The 14,945-nt window shown below is 41.5% G+C and overlaps 1 protein-coding gene and 1 long non-coding RNA gene across 8 annotated transcripts in view; one reads left to right on the top strand and one right to left on the bottom strand.

Moving 5' to 3' along the window:
• The window catches only part of RPGR (retinitis pigmentosa GTPase regulator), an 85,489-nt gene extending 80,525 nt beyond the window's left edge, over window positions 1–4,964 (bottom strand). The window contains exons 1-2 of one of the 7 annotated variants that reach the window (XM_087937753.1): window positions 4,756–4,964; window positions 3,467–3,592 (exon numbers count right to left, since the gene is read on the bottom strand). In XM_087937753.1, the coding sequence (XP_087793879.1) occupies window positions 3,467–3,592; window positions 4,756–4,783 (154 nt within the window). In that variant the 5' untranslated portion in view covers window positions 4,784–4,964. Of the gene's footprint in view, window positions 1–3,466; window positions 3,593–4,186; window positions 4,367–4,520; window positions 4,716–4,755 lie in introns of those variants that run through there. The other 6 variants (XM_026713610.2, XM_087937755.1, XM_087937756.1 and 3 more) reach the window with 6 other exon arrangements.
• LOC148125359 (uncharacterized) overlaps window positions 1–14,945 on the top strand; it is a 318,026-nt gene that overhangs the window by 240,491 nt on the left and 62,590 nt on the right. The gene's annotated exons all lie outside the window — the stretch shown is intronic.

The raw sequence follows: 14,945 nt of genomic DNA, 5'->3' as shown, positions 1-14,945 counted from the left end.
AAGGTGTCAGAATAACAGAATAACACTTAGAAAGGACCTTGGGGTGAACCCTATACCATTTCAGAGAAATGGCTGTCCAGTCTTTTCTTAAAAATTTCCAGTGATTGAGCACCCAGAACTTCTGGAGACAAGCAGTTCCACTGGTTAATTGTTCTCACTGTCAGGAAGCTTCTCCTTAGTTTTAGGTTGCTTCTCTCTGTTCAGTTTCCATCCATTGCTTCTTGTTTGCATTCTGCTTCTTTGGAAAATACATTGTCCCCCTTTCTTTGTGGCAGCCCCTTAAAAGCCTGTTGCCTATAACACTCTTGGGTAAAGCATGTGAGCCATTTCCTCTTTTCAGTGGTCCATGAAAGTACATCTATAGTATGCAGATAATAAAGTCAAAAAAGGTGAACAACATTTTTAAAGAACGATAGATAAGTTGAGGCTGGGTGACAAGGAATGGCTGGGAGGGGAGGGGTGGGGCCAGGTGAGGCACCCCTTGATGTGAGTGACATTGAGTTGGCCACACCCACCCAGTAACATGACCACTAAGCACACCCAGTCACATGACCACCAAGCCACACCACCCGGTCATATGAGCAACAAGCCACGCCCACAAAATAAGCCACGCCCACAGAACCAGTAGTAAAAATATTTGAATCCCACCACTGATATGGTCCATCTTTGCTCGATTTCTGTAAATTTCTTGGAAGTATAAGCACATGGTTGCAATTGTCCATGTTCATTCCTTTGGAGTAGGGCTGCTCCTACTGCTAAGTCACTGGCATCAGCTTGGATGACAAATGGTTGCTCTGGGTCTGTTTTAGGATTTGACTGAGAATAGTTTTTTAAGTTTTTCAAATACCACTTGGCATTCAACCGTCAATTAAGAGGTTGCCTTGGATTTGGTTCCCCCCCATTTTTGTTTCTAAGAAGCTCGTAATGGGGAGGGTGATATTCGCAAAAGCTGGAATGAACTGACAGTAAAAGTTTGCAAAACCCAGAAACTTTGTAGTTGTTTACAGGTTTGGGGCGGCCCCCAATCGATAACAGCATTTACTTTTTGTGGGTTCATCTCTATTCCCTCATGGGATATTCTGTATCCCAGGGAGTCAATTTTGTCTTGATGGAACTCTCATTTAGAGAGTTTTGAATTTAGTTTGGCAGCTTAATTTTATGTGCTCTTCTTTTGTTTCGGTGTAAATTAAAATGTCAACAAGATAAACTAAGACCCCTTTGTACAAATGTTCATGTAGCACCTCGTTAATTAGTTGCATAAATAGGGCAGGGGCTCCTTGCAATCCAAAAGGGAGTATTTTGATAGGTCAAGAGAATGATTTGGAAAAGGATTTCACTGGATTTACATGAGAAATTGGTTGATGTTTTAAAATTTAAAAGAGAAATACAAATGATAAATCAACCAAGTGACCTGGAGAATTTTTTCCTATTAGTTTACAAAAGAGGCTTCTTAAAGTCTTGAAGAACCCTATGGAATGGGACAACCAAGAAAAGAAATAAAATCCTATGATAGTATTTTAATGAACTACAGATTAAGACTGCTAGAAATAAAAGGAAGGAATAGTTAATTGGCTTATTTGATCAAAGTTAAAGCAAAAGATACTGTTATTTCTGACAATCCTTTCTGCTGGCTTCAGGACTGAAAAGATAATGCTTTATGGTGTTGTTTAAAAATAAAGGATAGGATATGCAATGGAAAATTGTAACGTCTTAGAGTGGGTGAACAGTCACTAAATGTGTTTGTACTTGTTTTGATGAAGATTGGATAAAGATGGGAAGACTCTTCTTTATCTGTTCTTTCTCTCTTTATTATATTCTCAGTTTCTTCTTTTTCCTTGCACTTTTTATTCTTTTTCTTCTCTATAAGTTTAAATGTATTAGATTTTACTATTATAATTAAAATTCTTAACAAAATGGTATCAAAAATGAAATGCAGCTGATATGATTTCTAAGTATTACTCTTGGGAATTATGTTTAAGTCCACTGTAGGAAAGAAAGTGCTTTTAGATCTCCTTTGGGCTTTAGTGGAAAATATTCTTATATTCTTCAAAGAATCTTACTAGATTCTTTACTGTGCATTATTAACATTTTACAATTATTTATGTTTTATAAACCTATTTATATAGAGATTTATCAGGTAGCATGTGATAATATAGAATAGATTGTACTTGAATTATGACAATTGAACCCAAAATTTCTGTTCCTAAGCAAGACAGTATTAAGTGAGTTTGGCCCCATTTTATGACCATTCTTGCCACAGTAGTTAAGTGAATCACTGCAATTGTTAGTAACAAGGTTGTTAAAGGAATCTGGCTTCCACATTGATTTTGCTTGTCATAAGGTCACAAAAGATGATCATGTAATCCAGGGATGTTGCAACTGTCATAAATATGAGCAAGTTGCCAAGCATCCAATTTCCGATTACATGACCATAGGATACTGCAATGGTTCTTTGAAAAATGGTCATGTCAGTTTTTTCAGTGGGGTTGTAACTTTCAATAGTCACTAAACGAATAGCTATAAATTGAGGACTATACTGAGTTAGCTTAAATTATACTATTTTATACTAAAATAGTTGATGCGAGTGATTATTAAGTTTAAAATTATTTAACAAAATGTTTAATAAAAATAAGAATGGACCTTGTTTTCTTGTTGTAAATACAAAATTCTTGTTATTCTTTTAAATTATATTCTTATGACATATAAACTGATATATGGACAAGAGTATTTTCTGGATCCTATTTACAATTACAAATGACTGTCCAGTCTCTTCTTAAAAACCTCCAGTAATGAAGCACCCACAACTTCTGAAGGCAAGCTGTTCCACTGGTTAATTGTCCTCATTATTAGGAAGTTTCTCATTAATTCCAGATTGCTTCTATCCTTGATTAGTTTCCATCCATTGTTTCTTGTCCTGCCCTCTGCTGCTTTAGAAAATAAATTGACCCCTCCTCTTTCTGGCTGCTTCTGAAATACTGGAATTTTGCTATCATGTCCCCGCTAGTCCTTCTTTTCTCTAGACTAGCCAAACCCAAATCCTGCAACTGTTTTTCATAGGTTTTAATCTCCAGACCTTTTAAATCACTTTAGTTGCTCGTCTCTGCACTTTTCCAAAGACTTAATATCTTTTTTCGTAATATGGTGACCAAAACTGGATGCAGTATTCTAAGTGTGGCCTTTCTAAGGCTTTATAAAGCAGCACTAATACTTCACATGATCTTGATTCTGTGCCTCTGTTTATACAACCAAGGATTGTTTTAGCTTTTTTGGCTAATACAATTTGGCTAGTCAAGGTTAACTTTAGAACTGGGCTTGATGATTAGGAAAGCCTATTTTATCTAGTTCATTTTACAATAAAAGTGTCCATTTCTGAAAATGTTAATTTTCATATATTACTATCAATACAATCTTCACTTAAAAAATCAGAACATTGAAACACATGGTTCTAAAATCTTGTTATACTAACCTGTAACAACCGATGTATGTTCATCTCCACATGATATGTAAAAAGGCTTATCATTTTTAAACCAAAACTTGCTGGGCACATTTTCTGCAAATTTGCTTTTCCCAAATGTGAATATAGCACCTGATTCTAAAAAGAAAACACATAAATTTTGGTCTGAAATTAATTTTATATAATTCTACTAACAACTAATTTTGCCACTTAACGTCAAAATAGTGGCAATGTATACCTTTCTTTTTCAAAGTCTTAATTTTGCCCATATAGATACAGACATTTATTCCATAATTAACTACTACTTACATCCCAATAACTATCAAATAGTATCACATAAAATACTGGCTGGTTGATATATGTTTCTCCTTTACATTCAAAATACAAGTAGGATGAAAATACAATATCATTAAAGTTGCAATAAGCCAAACAGCACTGAACCTAGTGGATTGCTTTTCCTTAAGGCCTTTTACAGAGATGCATTCTCTCTAACATCTTATACCTCTTCTATTGGCAGCACAAAAATCTACTGGTTCATTAATTAATAAGGGTGCAATAGGAAACATGACCAGAGGATGCTGTGCTCACACTATGAAGTACAGCAACTCCCCAAAATTTCCCGAGTACACCAAAATAATTATTCAAAAAAGAAGAAAAAGGCAACAGAACATCCTATTTTATTCACAACGTTTTTCTACATTATTTTCAACACATATATTACAAAGCACATACTGTGTGTATTCTGTAGTTCAATGTCAGCAGAGTTAAAGATTTCAACAGTCATGAAAGGCCTTATGATAGAACTTTAGCTCTCCCCAGGTTTTTAGAAAGAAGCAAATCAAATTGCCGTACAAGAATCCCAACTAGAAAACTGAAACCTCAAGCCTTCATCAGTTCAGTTAAATATGCCGCAAAGTCGGCAACCTATGAAAATTAAGGTTATTTGAGGCAGAATGCAGACTAAACTTTATGCTTTTACTCCGCCAGCTGAAAAAGGAGATACACAGAAGAACCCCATATTGTAAGAAGGCAGAAGCTATGACTAAAATACATCCCTCCTCCATACTTTGCAGCGGCGGGCTCACGGACTAAAACCTTCAAGGACGCCTTCCGAGGAAACGAGGTCCCATTACAATAGGGCTGAGCCTCAAGCAGCAAGCAGAGGAACAACGAGAGCGGAAAAGAGATTAGAAGCAACTGGGCACCCGGACAGCCTCCTTCGACAAAGCCCTGAGACGGCGCCAGAAGCGAAAGGGGGCTGCCGACACCAATCAGCTAAACTTCCCGAGGTGAGTACTTACCGGGTACCTGCTGCTCGGACTCCCCCATGACGGACAGGAGGTGGGAGGAGGCGGTGCCAGGCTGGTAGATGGACCCAACAAGCCGCCCCGAGCCCGGAAGTAAACAAATCTCCTGCCATTAGCAACGAAACCCAGCTCTGCCATAGAGTACTCGTAAGGCTGCATAGAGCGTAAGTGGTGGGCACCATAAAGCACCATCCTCCTCTTGGCCTCCTTGTCCACCACGTAGGAATAGCTAAGGCTCGAGGCCCAGTTTAAACGTATGAGGAGCCGGGCTTCCTAAGTTAATAAATAAACTCCTCCATAAACATGACTCGAGAAAGGGGAGGCGCCGTTGTGCACGTTCAAATACATGCCTGTAGAATGTAGATAATTATGGCTAGTAGTGCAGTTAGGTAAGTCTAGATTCTGAACAAGCAGAAGTGAGCATATTAGATCGAGATACACAGATTTACTTCAAGTTGTCAGGAAACCATTGTAAAATTACATGACAAACTACTACTAAAACTAAAATCTTATGATATCTCTGGACACCTACATAACTGGATAGAAGCATTCCTGTCAAACAGACAACAAATGGTCAAAATTGGGAGTGTCCTATTAAATTTTGTACCTGTTGTGGAAAGGGAACTTCAGAAAACAGTAGTGTAGACACTGAATTCATGGCTACCTTTAACGGGCTGGCTATTCCCCTAAAAAAAAAAAAAAAAACGGCCCTGAAGGGGAACCCATTGTCACCATTCTTATAGGAATGTAGAAAGGAAACTTCACGAGGACAGTGGTGTCACCCAAGCAGGAAAAGCCCAAAGGGAACATCAAGCCAGCCATAAAACAAACTTGCATAGGAAAAGAAATCAAATAAAAGGTATTAAAGAAGCCCCTTAAACAAAAGCCCAAATAATTAAGAAAACTAAGGAAACAAGAAAAGAAAACCCTTACAAACACAAGACATGCCAAATCAGCAAAACAGACAAAAGACACAAAATATATTGCAAAGGAGACAGACAGGAGATTGCCACAAAACAAATATAAGAAACCATTAAGCAAAAAAAAAAGACTAGGATGAAACTGATAATCCAATCAAACCACCCCGCAAAATTTGCCTTCTACATGCCGCGGAGTTTATCCTCCGGCGGAAATGAAGACAACCCCTGACAGGATTTAAAACATTAAGAAATATAAACACAAGCGCGCACACACAAAATGACAAAAAGGTATAAAAATCAGGGATTTACCATACAAAGGTAGCTAGCCCAGGAACGCAGACTTCTTGCTATCTCTCGCCTTCCTGAAAAATAAAAAGATCCAGCTTTCAAGCAGTTGTCTGTATCCTTGCACCGGAGCTCTCCCAGCAAGAAAATCGAATCCTCTGAAGAAAGGCATTTTGACAGCCTTACAACAATTGGCGACCATGAAGGTTTTCCAGCCAACCCTGCCACCGGACCGGGCCCGCGGATCCAAACCCAGCCGGCATGGACCTTCTTTGTCCAGGGACAACATCCACGGACCCAACCTGGAAGGCATAAGGGTAGTAAAGGGAGTCCTTGGGCTTTTCTGCTCAACAGCTGCTTGAAAGCAGGTGAGTACCGCTTCAAATTTATAATCTTACTAGGGAGGGGAGTGGAAGCGTGAGTGTACCAGGTGCGTGATTGTGGGTTTTCTCTGCGGAAACAGCGGGACCTCACCTTCTCCGTGATTGCCAGCCGTAACCCAGCCAGTTGCTAGCTCAAACACGAGCCGTGACCAGCTGGATTTGGGAACGCAAGGGGTGATCACGGAGTGTGAGTCCTTCTGAAGGACGTAAGAAAAATCGAGTGGGCTGAGAAAGGAACTGGTGTTGGGAAATAAATAGAAAGCAGAAAAAATAGTCTGGTGCATCCCACAAGCAAAGCCCTGTGCATTTAGAAAGGGCCCGTACCGGCTGCTGGCAAAAAAAATTGGAAATAGTTTGCCTAAAAAAAGCAGCAAAGGTCCTTCCAGATCCCCACCTTTAAGGGAGATCTGAAAACTGACGGCTGAGTGTAGGAAGGGGCCCGTACCAGTGCTGCTAGGGGGCAGATGGTCTTCCAAGATCCCCATTTTTAGGGGGGAGTCTTAAAACTGACGGCAGAGTTTCCCTAAGAGAAAGGGGCCCATACTCCGTGTGTAGACCTTTTTTGTCTGAAAACTGACGGCGGTAGCCCAGCTAAACCAAAGTAATCCCCACATCAGGTAGGGAATATGGGAAGTTGTAGCTCGAGGGCAATGGAAGAGACCCCCTTGGATAAATTACTTGAGGCTTGGGACGAGAAGCAAGTGCCTGTCCTAACTGGAATGAATAAAAAAGAAGCAAAAAGGATTTGCAAAAAGTGGGCTTTATTGCGAGATGACATGGGTAGACAAATTTGGCCTGATAGCGGTACTTTAGATTATAAAACCCTGAAAGCACTTAGAACACGCATTAAGCCCAGCCAAATACCCTATTGGTACTGCTGGGCTGAAATGGCTAGGACCAAAGACCTAACCGAGGGGGAAAAAAATAATAAGGAAAAGCCTGAAACCCATTTCAGGGAAGGGAATACTGAGGCACAGATTATGGCTCCCCTTTTAAGCAAGCCAGTGCCAGGCAGAAATAGGGGACAACTAGAATATGTTTTTAGCCACACTCCCTTCTCTGCCTCTGACTTAGTCATCTGGAAAAAGAATACCCCAGCTTTCAGAGCTGATCCTCAAACAGTTATTAAAACCCTGAAATCTATCATAGACAGCCATAATCAATCCTGGGGTGACATGACTCAGCTGTTACAAGTCTTTCTAACGAAAGATGAACTATTAAAAACTGTTTGAAAAAACAGACCAAATAGCCAAACTACCAACTGTCCCTGGACAGGCAGCCCCAGCCCGCATCGCATGGCCAGTACATCCCCCTTACTGGGACTATAATGATACCAATCATTGGGATGAATACACTAGAACAAAAGATAACTTACTAGAAGCTCTAGAGGAAATAGGAAAAAAAAAACCTTTAAACTGGTCCGAATTTCAAAAAACAACACAAAGGGAAAAGGAAAACCCTGATGCCTTTTGGGTCCGCCTGTCAGAAGCAGCTACTGCATATGCCTACCTAGACCTTAGCTGCCTGAAGGACCAAAGGATTTTAGCTTCAGCCTTCGTGGACCAGTCTACTATGGATATCAAAGAACATTTCCACCACTTCGTCTCTAACTGGCCAACCATAGACATAGCAGAGTTGCTCAGGATCGCTAACTTTGTCTATGATCAAAGAGACAAGCTGAAAGAGGAAGAGAAAGATAGAAAGAGACAAATAGAAAGACAGGAAGACTTTAAAAATGTTTGCTGTAATGAAACATGATGCCAGACAAACGCCAGGTAAAGCCCCCTGTAATTTAAAGAAATGCTGACATTGCGATAAAGCAGGATGGTCGCAAGGCAAATGTCAGCATTATTATAGGTGCGGACAGGAAGGTCATTTCAGCAGGCAATGTAGGCAACACCCCTCCAGCAACCAGTATCACCCACCACCTAGGAACATGAGGCCAGCCAATAATCCAGTCCATTACACTGAGCAACAAAGTTTCAGTCACCAGGCACTACCCAGCGCTCCCTTTCCTCCAATAAATAATAACAATAGACATCAATGGGAGCAAAGAAGAGAACATGATTTACCCCTTTCCTGACTAGAACATGACAATGAAAGCACTGAATTCATGGTTACCTTTAACGGGCTGGCTATCCCCCTAGAAAACAGCCCAGAGGGGGAACCCATTGTCACCATTCTTATAGGAGGAAAGAAATACAATTGCTTAGTTGATACTGAAGCCACCTCCTCATTAATTACTGAACCACCGTATAAAGCTTCAGTGGCTGAAGGGGCTTGGGATAGCATAATGGGAGTTGGGGGTGGGGGGAAATAATCCCTGTAAAATTTACCCACAACGTACCAGTAGAACTAGGATCTTTCACAGTAGACCATGCATTTACTATTTGCCCCCAGTCCCCACTGTCTCTACTAGAAAGGGATCTCCTATGTAAAATGGGAGCTACCATAACATGTGGCAAACGAGCTGCAATTGGAAATCCCAGGAAAAGGCACACACAAGACAATCATGCTGATAACCAGCAACACAGGGCTTCATGAAGATTTAAAAAGCCTGCCACCCTCCTTATGGGGCTGGGATGCATCAGAAGTGGGACTACTTAAAGGAGCCATGGAGAGAGCAAACAAAGAGGTGAAGACCTTACTGGGCAAACTCTGTCAGGAGACACACCTCTCCTGGCCACAAGTGCTCCCAATTGCCCTCTTTTATATCAGAACCAGACCAAGACAAGATATAGGTATTTCCCCCTTTGAGATCCTTTTTGGTCACCCCCCGCCATACCCTACAAGGCCTAGATCCTCATTCCCTTTGCTTAGATAGGGAGGATAGGGTTCTCTCTTCTTATCTTACAACCCTGCAAAAGAGACTACAGACCCTCTGGACCCAGAGTGCGCTGACACAGACCTAACCCCTGGAAGAAGCCCTGCATCCATATGAGCCAGGAGATTGGGTGTGGATCAAGTTCTTCACCAGAACCTCCCCTCTACAACCCAGGTGGAAAGGACCCTACCAAGTCTTACTGACTACACACACCACGATAAAGGTTGCAGAATGAGACTCTTGGATACATTGGACACATGCAAAGCCAGCAGTCATAGACCATAGCCAAACTCCACCACAATCAATCCCACCCATCAAACTCAAGAAAGATCGGGACACAGATCAATGGATGCTTGCAGCATTTTTCAACACCGTTGAACCACACCACTGTGAGGAACCAAGTGCAAACGTTGCATTACACAAAACTGGACTCCCTGAAGAATAGGGCAGCAATAGACTTCCTCCTCTTAAAGCATAATTATGTCTGCGAAACATTCCACAGGATGTGTTGCTTCAACCTAGACAAAACCTCAGGACTCATAGAGAGGGACATCCACCACCTGAAAAAGCTAGCTCAAAGTATTGATCATGAGCAATCATTCCTAGATGGCTCGTCTTTTCATGGCTCGTCTCGTGGATACCAGATTTCCATTGGCTCAAAATCCTTACAACAACCATAGTCACTATTTGTGTCTTTGGAGCCCTCATGTGTTGCCTCTGTCGATGCATACCACCCTGCCTTAGCTGCCTAAAGGCCTATATACCCTCTCAGAAGAGAAAATTAAAGGCGAGACAGGCGGCCATGATGATGATCCAGATAAATCATGAATACCAAGTATACCCAGACACTCATCAGAGATCGCCCTCTAAAAAATAATAATGAAGGATTGTGGAAAGGGAACTTCACGAAGACAGTAGTGTCACAAAAACAGGAAAAGCCCAAGGGGAACATCAGGTCAGCCATAAAATAAACTGACATAGAAAAAGGAATCAAATAAAAAAGGTATTAAAGAATTCCTATAGACAAAAGCCTAAGTAATTAAGAAAACTAGACAAATAAAAAAAGGAAACAAAAGATAATTCAGAAAACCCTTACAAACACAGGACATACCAAATAAGCAAAACAAACAGACAAAAGACACAAAATACAAATTACAAAAGGGACAGACAGGAGATTGCCACAGAACAAATATGAAAAACTATCTTAAAGCTAAAAGAGATTACAGAAAACTAATAATACAATCTGGCCACCCTGCGGAGTTTGCCTTGTGCACTCCATGGAGTTTGCCCTCCGGCGGAAATAAAGACAAACTCAAACAGGATTTGAAACATTAAGCACAAATACAAAAATTCACACAAAATCAACTTACAAAGGGAGAAAAGGGTATAAAAAACCCGGGACTTACCATAAGAAGCTAGCTAGCCCAGGAACGCAGACTTCTCACTGTCCCCCGCCTTCCTGAAAAATAAAAAGATCCAGCTTTCAAGCAGCTGTCCGTATTCTTGCGCCGGAGCTCTCCCAGCAGGAAAATCGAATCCTTGAAAGGCATTTTGACACCTTTCAACACTGTCAACAGTGGTGTCCCCAAGGCAGTGTTCTAGGACCAACTCTCTTCATATTCTACATAAATGACCTTTGTGACCATATTAAGAGCAACTGTGTTCTCTTCGCTGATGATCTAAAGTTATTCAATACCACAGACAATACTATTACCCTCCAAAAAGACCACAACTGTGTATCAGAATGGTCAATCAAATGGCAACTTCAAATCTCAACAAATAAATGCTCTGTCTTGCATATTGGCAAAAAAAACCAGGAAAATAAAATACAAGCTGAATAGTCAAGACCTTGTTGAGGATCCAAACTCTGTCAAGGACCTTGGAGTACTCATCTCTAATGAGCTAAGTGCTAGAGCCCATTGTAACTACATAGCCAAAAAGGCATCAAGAGTTGTTAACCTAATCCTACGTAGCTTTTTCTCTGGTAATATCACACTAGAGCATACAAACTAGAGCATACAAAACATTTGCTAGACCTATACTTGAATAGAGCTCATCAGTCTGGAACCCATATCATGTATCTGATATTAACACAGTTGAGAAAGTCCAGAAATATTTCACAAGAAGAGTTCTCCGCTCCTCTACTCATTGCAGAATACCTTAGGCCACCAGACTTGAAACTCTAGACCTAGAAAATCTAGAACTATGCCGCCTTCAGTCCGATCTAAATATAGTATATAAAATCATACATTGCAATGTCCTACCTGTAAATGAATACTTCAGCTTCAACCATAACAATACAAGAGCACACAATAGATACAAACTGAAGGTTAACCGCACCAAACTTGATTGCAGAAAATACGACTTCAGCAACAGAGTGGTCAATGCTTGGAATACTTTACCTGACTCTGTGGTTTCTTCCCCAAACCCCAAAAACTTTAACCTTAGACTGTCTACTATTGACCTCACCCCTTTCCTAAGAGGCCTGTATCCATCTCATGTATTCATAACTATGTTTATACTTATACCTGTTATCTTGTAAGCGATTGACAAATCAAATCAATAAATAAAATAAATTATCTCCCGTTGTATAATTACGTCCCCTCATTCCTGCTTCTTTCGTTTGTAATATTTTCTGTAAAATCTTGCTTTTACCAAACGAACGCCGTTACCTCCTCCATCCAAAATTCGTTCCTATTTCCAAAATCCACACACATAGATAGATAGCCATTAGATAGAATTCTTTATTGGCCAAGTGAGATTGGACACACAAGGAATTTGTCTTGGTGCATATGCTCTCAGTGTACATTAAAGAAAAGATATATTCATCAAGAGTCAAGAATCATCAGGTACAACACTTAATAATAGTCAGATAGAGTACAATAAGCAAATCATACTAGAAAACAGTCAACATAAATCGTAAGGATACAAGTGACAAAGTTACAGTCATATGGGAGGGGATGGGTGATAAGGAGTGATGAGAAGATTAACAATAATAGTAATGCAGACTTTGTAATAGTTGAACAGTGTTGAGGGAATTATTTGTTTAGCAGAGTGATGGCTTTCGGGACAAAACTCTTCTTGTGTCTAGTTGTTCTGGTGTGCAGTGCTCTATAGCATCGTTTTGAGGGTAGGAGTTGAAACAGTTTATGTCTGGGATGTGAGGGGTCTGTAAATATTTTCACAGCCCTCTTTTTGACTCATGCAGTATACAGGTCCTTGATTGAAGGCAGGTTGGTAGTAATTGTTTTTTCTGCAGTCCTAATTATCCTCTGAAGTCTGAGACTGTCCTGTTGGGTTGCAGAACCAAACCAGACAGTTATAGAGGTGCAGATGATAGACTTGGTAATTCCTCTGTAGAACTGTATCAGCAGCTCCTTGGGCAGTTTGAGCTTTCTGAGTTGGCACAAAAAGAACATTCTTTGTTGTGCTTTTTTGATGACATTTTTGATGTTAGGTGTCCATTTAAGTCATGTGATATGATAGACATTTGAAGGTCTCTATGGTTAATACTGTGTTGTCTAGCATTGTAAGAGGTGGTAGTATGGGAGGGTTTCTTGTAAAGTCTACCACCATTTCTACGTTTTTGAGTGTGTTCAGTTCCAGATTGTTCCGGTTACACCACAAGGCAAGTTGTACAACCTCCTGTCCGTTTGCGGATTCATCATTGTCTCGAATGAGACCAATCACTGTTGTGTCATCTGCAAACTTCAGTATTTTAACAGATGGATCATTTGAGATGCAATCATTGGTATATAGGGAGAAGAGAAGTAGAGAAAGCACACAGCCTTGGGGGAGGCTGTGCTTAATTGTACAGGTATCTGATATGATTCTGCCTAGCTTCACCTGCTGCTTCCTGTCTGTTAGGAAGCTTATGATCCAATTACAAGTGTGTTCAGGTACCGCTAGTTGGTTTAATTTAGTTAGAAGAATGTCTGGAATGATGGTATTGAATGCTGAACTGAAGTCTACCAAGAGGACCCTTGCATAGGTATTTGGAGATTCAAGATGTTGTAGGATGTAATACAGAGCCATATTAACAGAATCATCTGTCGATCTATTTACTCGGTATGCAAACTGCATGGGATCTAACAGCGGATCTGTGATGGTTTTCAGGTGGGACAGCCCTAGCCTTTCAAAGATTTTCATAACTACCAATGTTCTGGTCTGTAGCAATTGGTCTGTAGTCATTCAGTTCCTTGATGGAGGGCTTCTTTGGCACTGGGATGATGGTAGAATGTTTGAAGCAGGAAGAAACATAGCACATTTCTAGTGATTTATTGAAGATTTGGGTGAAGATAGGGGCCAGTTGGTCAGCACAGACTTTTAAGCAAGAAGGAGTTATCTTGTCTGGCCCTGGTGTTTTTCCTGGCTTTTATCTGTGAAATAGATCTTGCACTTCTTTTTCAGTGATCACCAGAGGTTGTGAACCCAATGGGTTGGGGCCAGTTGTAGGAGGCTTGGCTGTTGTTGTTGTATTGGAGATGGGGGTTGTGGAAATAGATGACTGTAGTTTCCTTTCAAACCTGCAGTAAAACACATCCAGGTCATCTGCTAGTTGTTGATTTATTTCTGCCTAGGAAGGAGGTTTGCTGTAGCCAGTGATGTTTTTAAGAGTTTTCCACATGTTTACTGGTTCATTTGTTGAGAACTGATTCCTTAATTTTTCAGAGTAGCTTCTTTTTGCTGCTCTGATCTCTCTTGTTAATATGTTTTTGGCCTGATTGTATAGCATTCTGTCACCTTTTCTGTAGGTTTCCTCTTTGGAACGACGTAGCTGCTTAAGTTTAGCTGTGAACCAAGGTTTATTGTTAATATATTTTTGCAGGTTCCTTGTTGGTACACATAAGTCTTTGTCAGGGAAGAAACAATGAATAAGCTATCAAGGAAGACATCATGTTTCAACCAAGACTGATAGGGCAAGGAACAATATGAACCGGTCTGCCTTGCATTGATGGTATTGTAGAATGTTAGCACCCACCCATCTGCTAAAACAGTGGTTGCCAACTAGTGGGCCGGGGACCACCAGTTTGGTAGAACTGGTTGTTACTGTTCCTGGTAGTTCAGACAACTGGTAAAACAGGCCCCTAGCTGGCCCTGCCCCTCTCCACCTGCTCCTCCATTCCCTACCCAGTCAGTCATTATTGCGCATGCGTGACATTATGCGCATGCACGACAATTGCTGACAGCATTCTCCCCCCACCTACCCCACCCTGCCATGCCCAGTCACTACTTATAGTGCATGTGCGCTACACTTCCCACATTTTCCCTCCTGCCGCCATCATTTCCAGCAGCAGCAGCAGTAGCAGCACCAGCCAGCCAGCCATCGCTGCCTGCCTTCTGCCATCCTGCCTGATCTGGGTGAGTGAGGACAAGCCCCAGTCACCACCTCCACTAGCTGCCCTCACCCGCCCAGCCTTACCCACCCAGACTGCCTCCCCAGGCCTGCCTGCCTTGCCCGGACTGCCTTGCCTGGCCTGCCTCCCACGCCTGCCTTGCCCGGCCTGCATGCTACACCAAGCCTGCCTCCCTAGGCCTGCCTGCTTCCCCCGGACTGCCTGCCTCCCCTGCCTGCCATTACTAAAGACGCTGATTGGTGAGTGAGAATTCCAAGCAAAACCCAGTCACCTACGTGCTGCCACCACCAGCCCCAGTTGAGTCCCATTGATGACTCTCGGACTGCCAAGCCACACTCACCGACCTCCACCTGCAGCCCACCATTGTTGCTGCCTGGCCTTCCACCACCCATTGGTGAGTGAGGAGGCAAGCAGC

The sequence above is a fragment of the Pseudonaja textilis genome, chromosome 7 (genome assembly GCF_049901715.1).
Source record: "Pseudonaja textilis isolate UNSWEBS1 chromosome 7, rPseTex1.2, whole genome shotgun sequence".
Lineage (NCBI taxonomy): Eukaryota > Metazoa > Chordata > Lepidosauria > Squamata > Elapidae > Pseudonaja > Pseudonaja textilis.
This window is presented reverse-complemented; position numbering and strand designations above follow the sequence as displayed.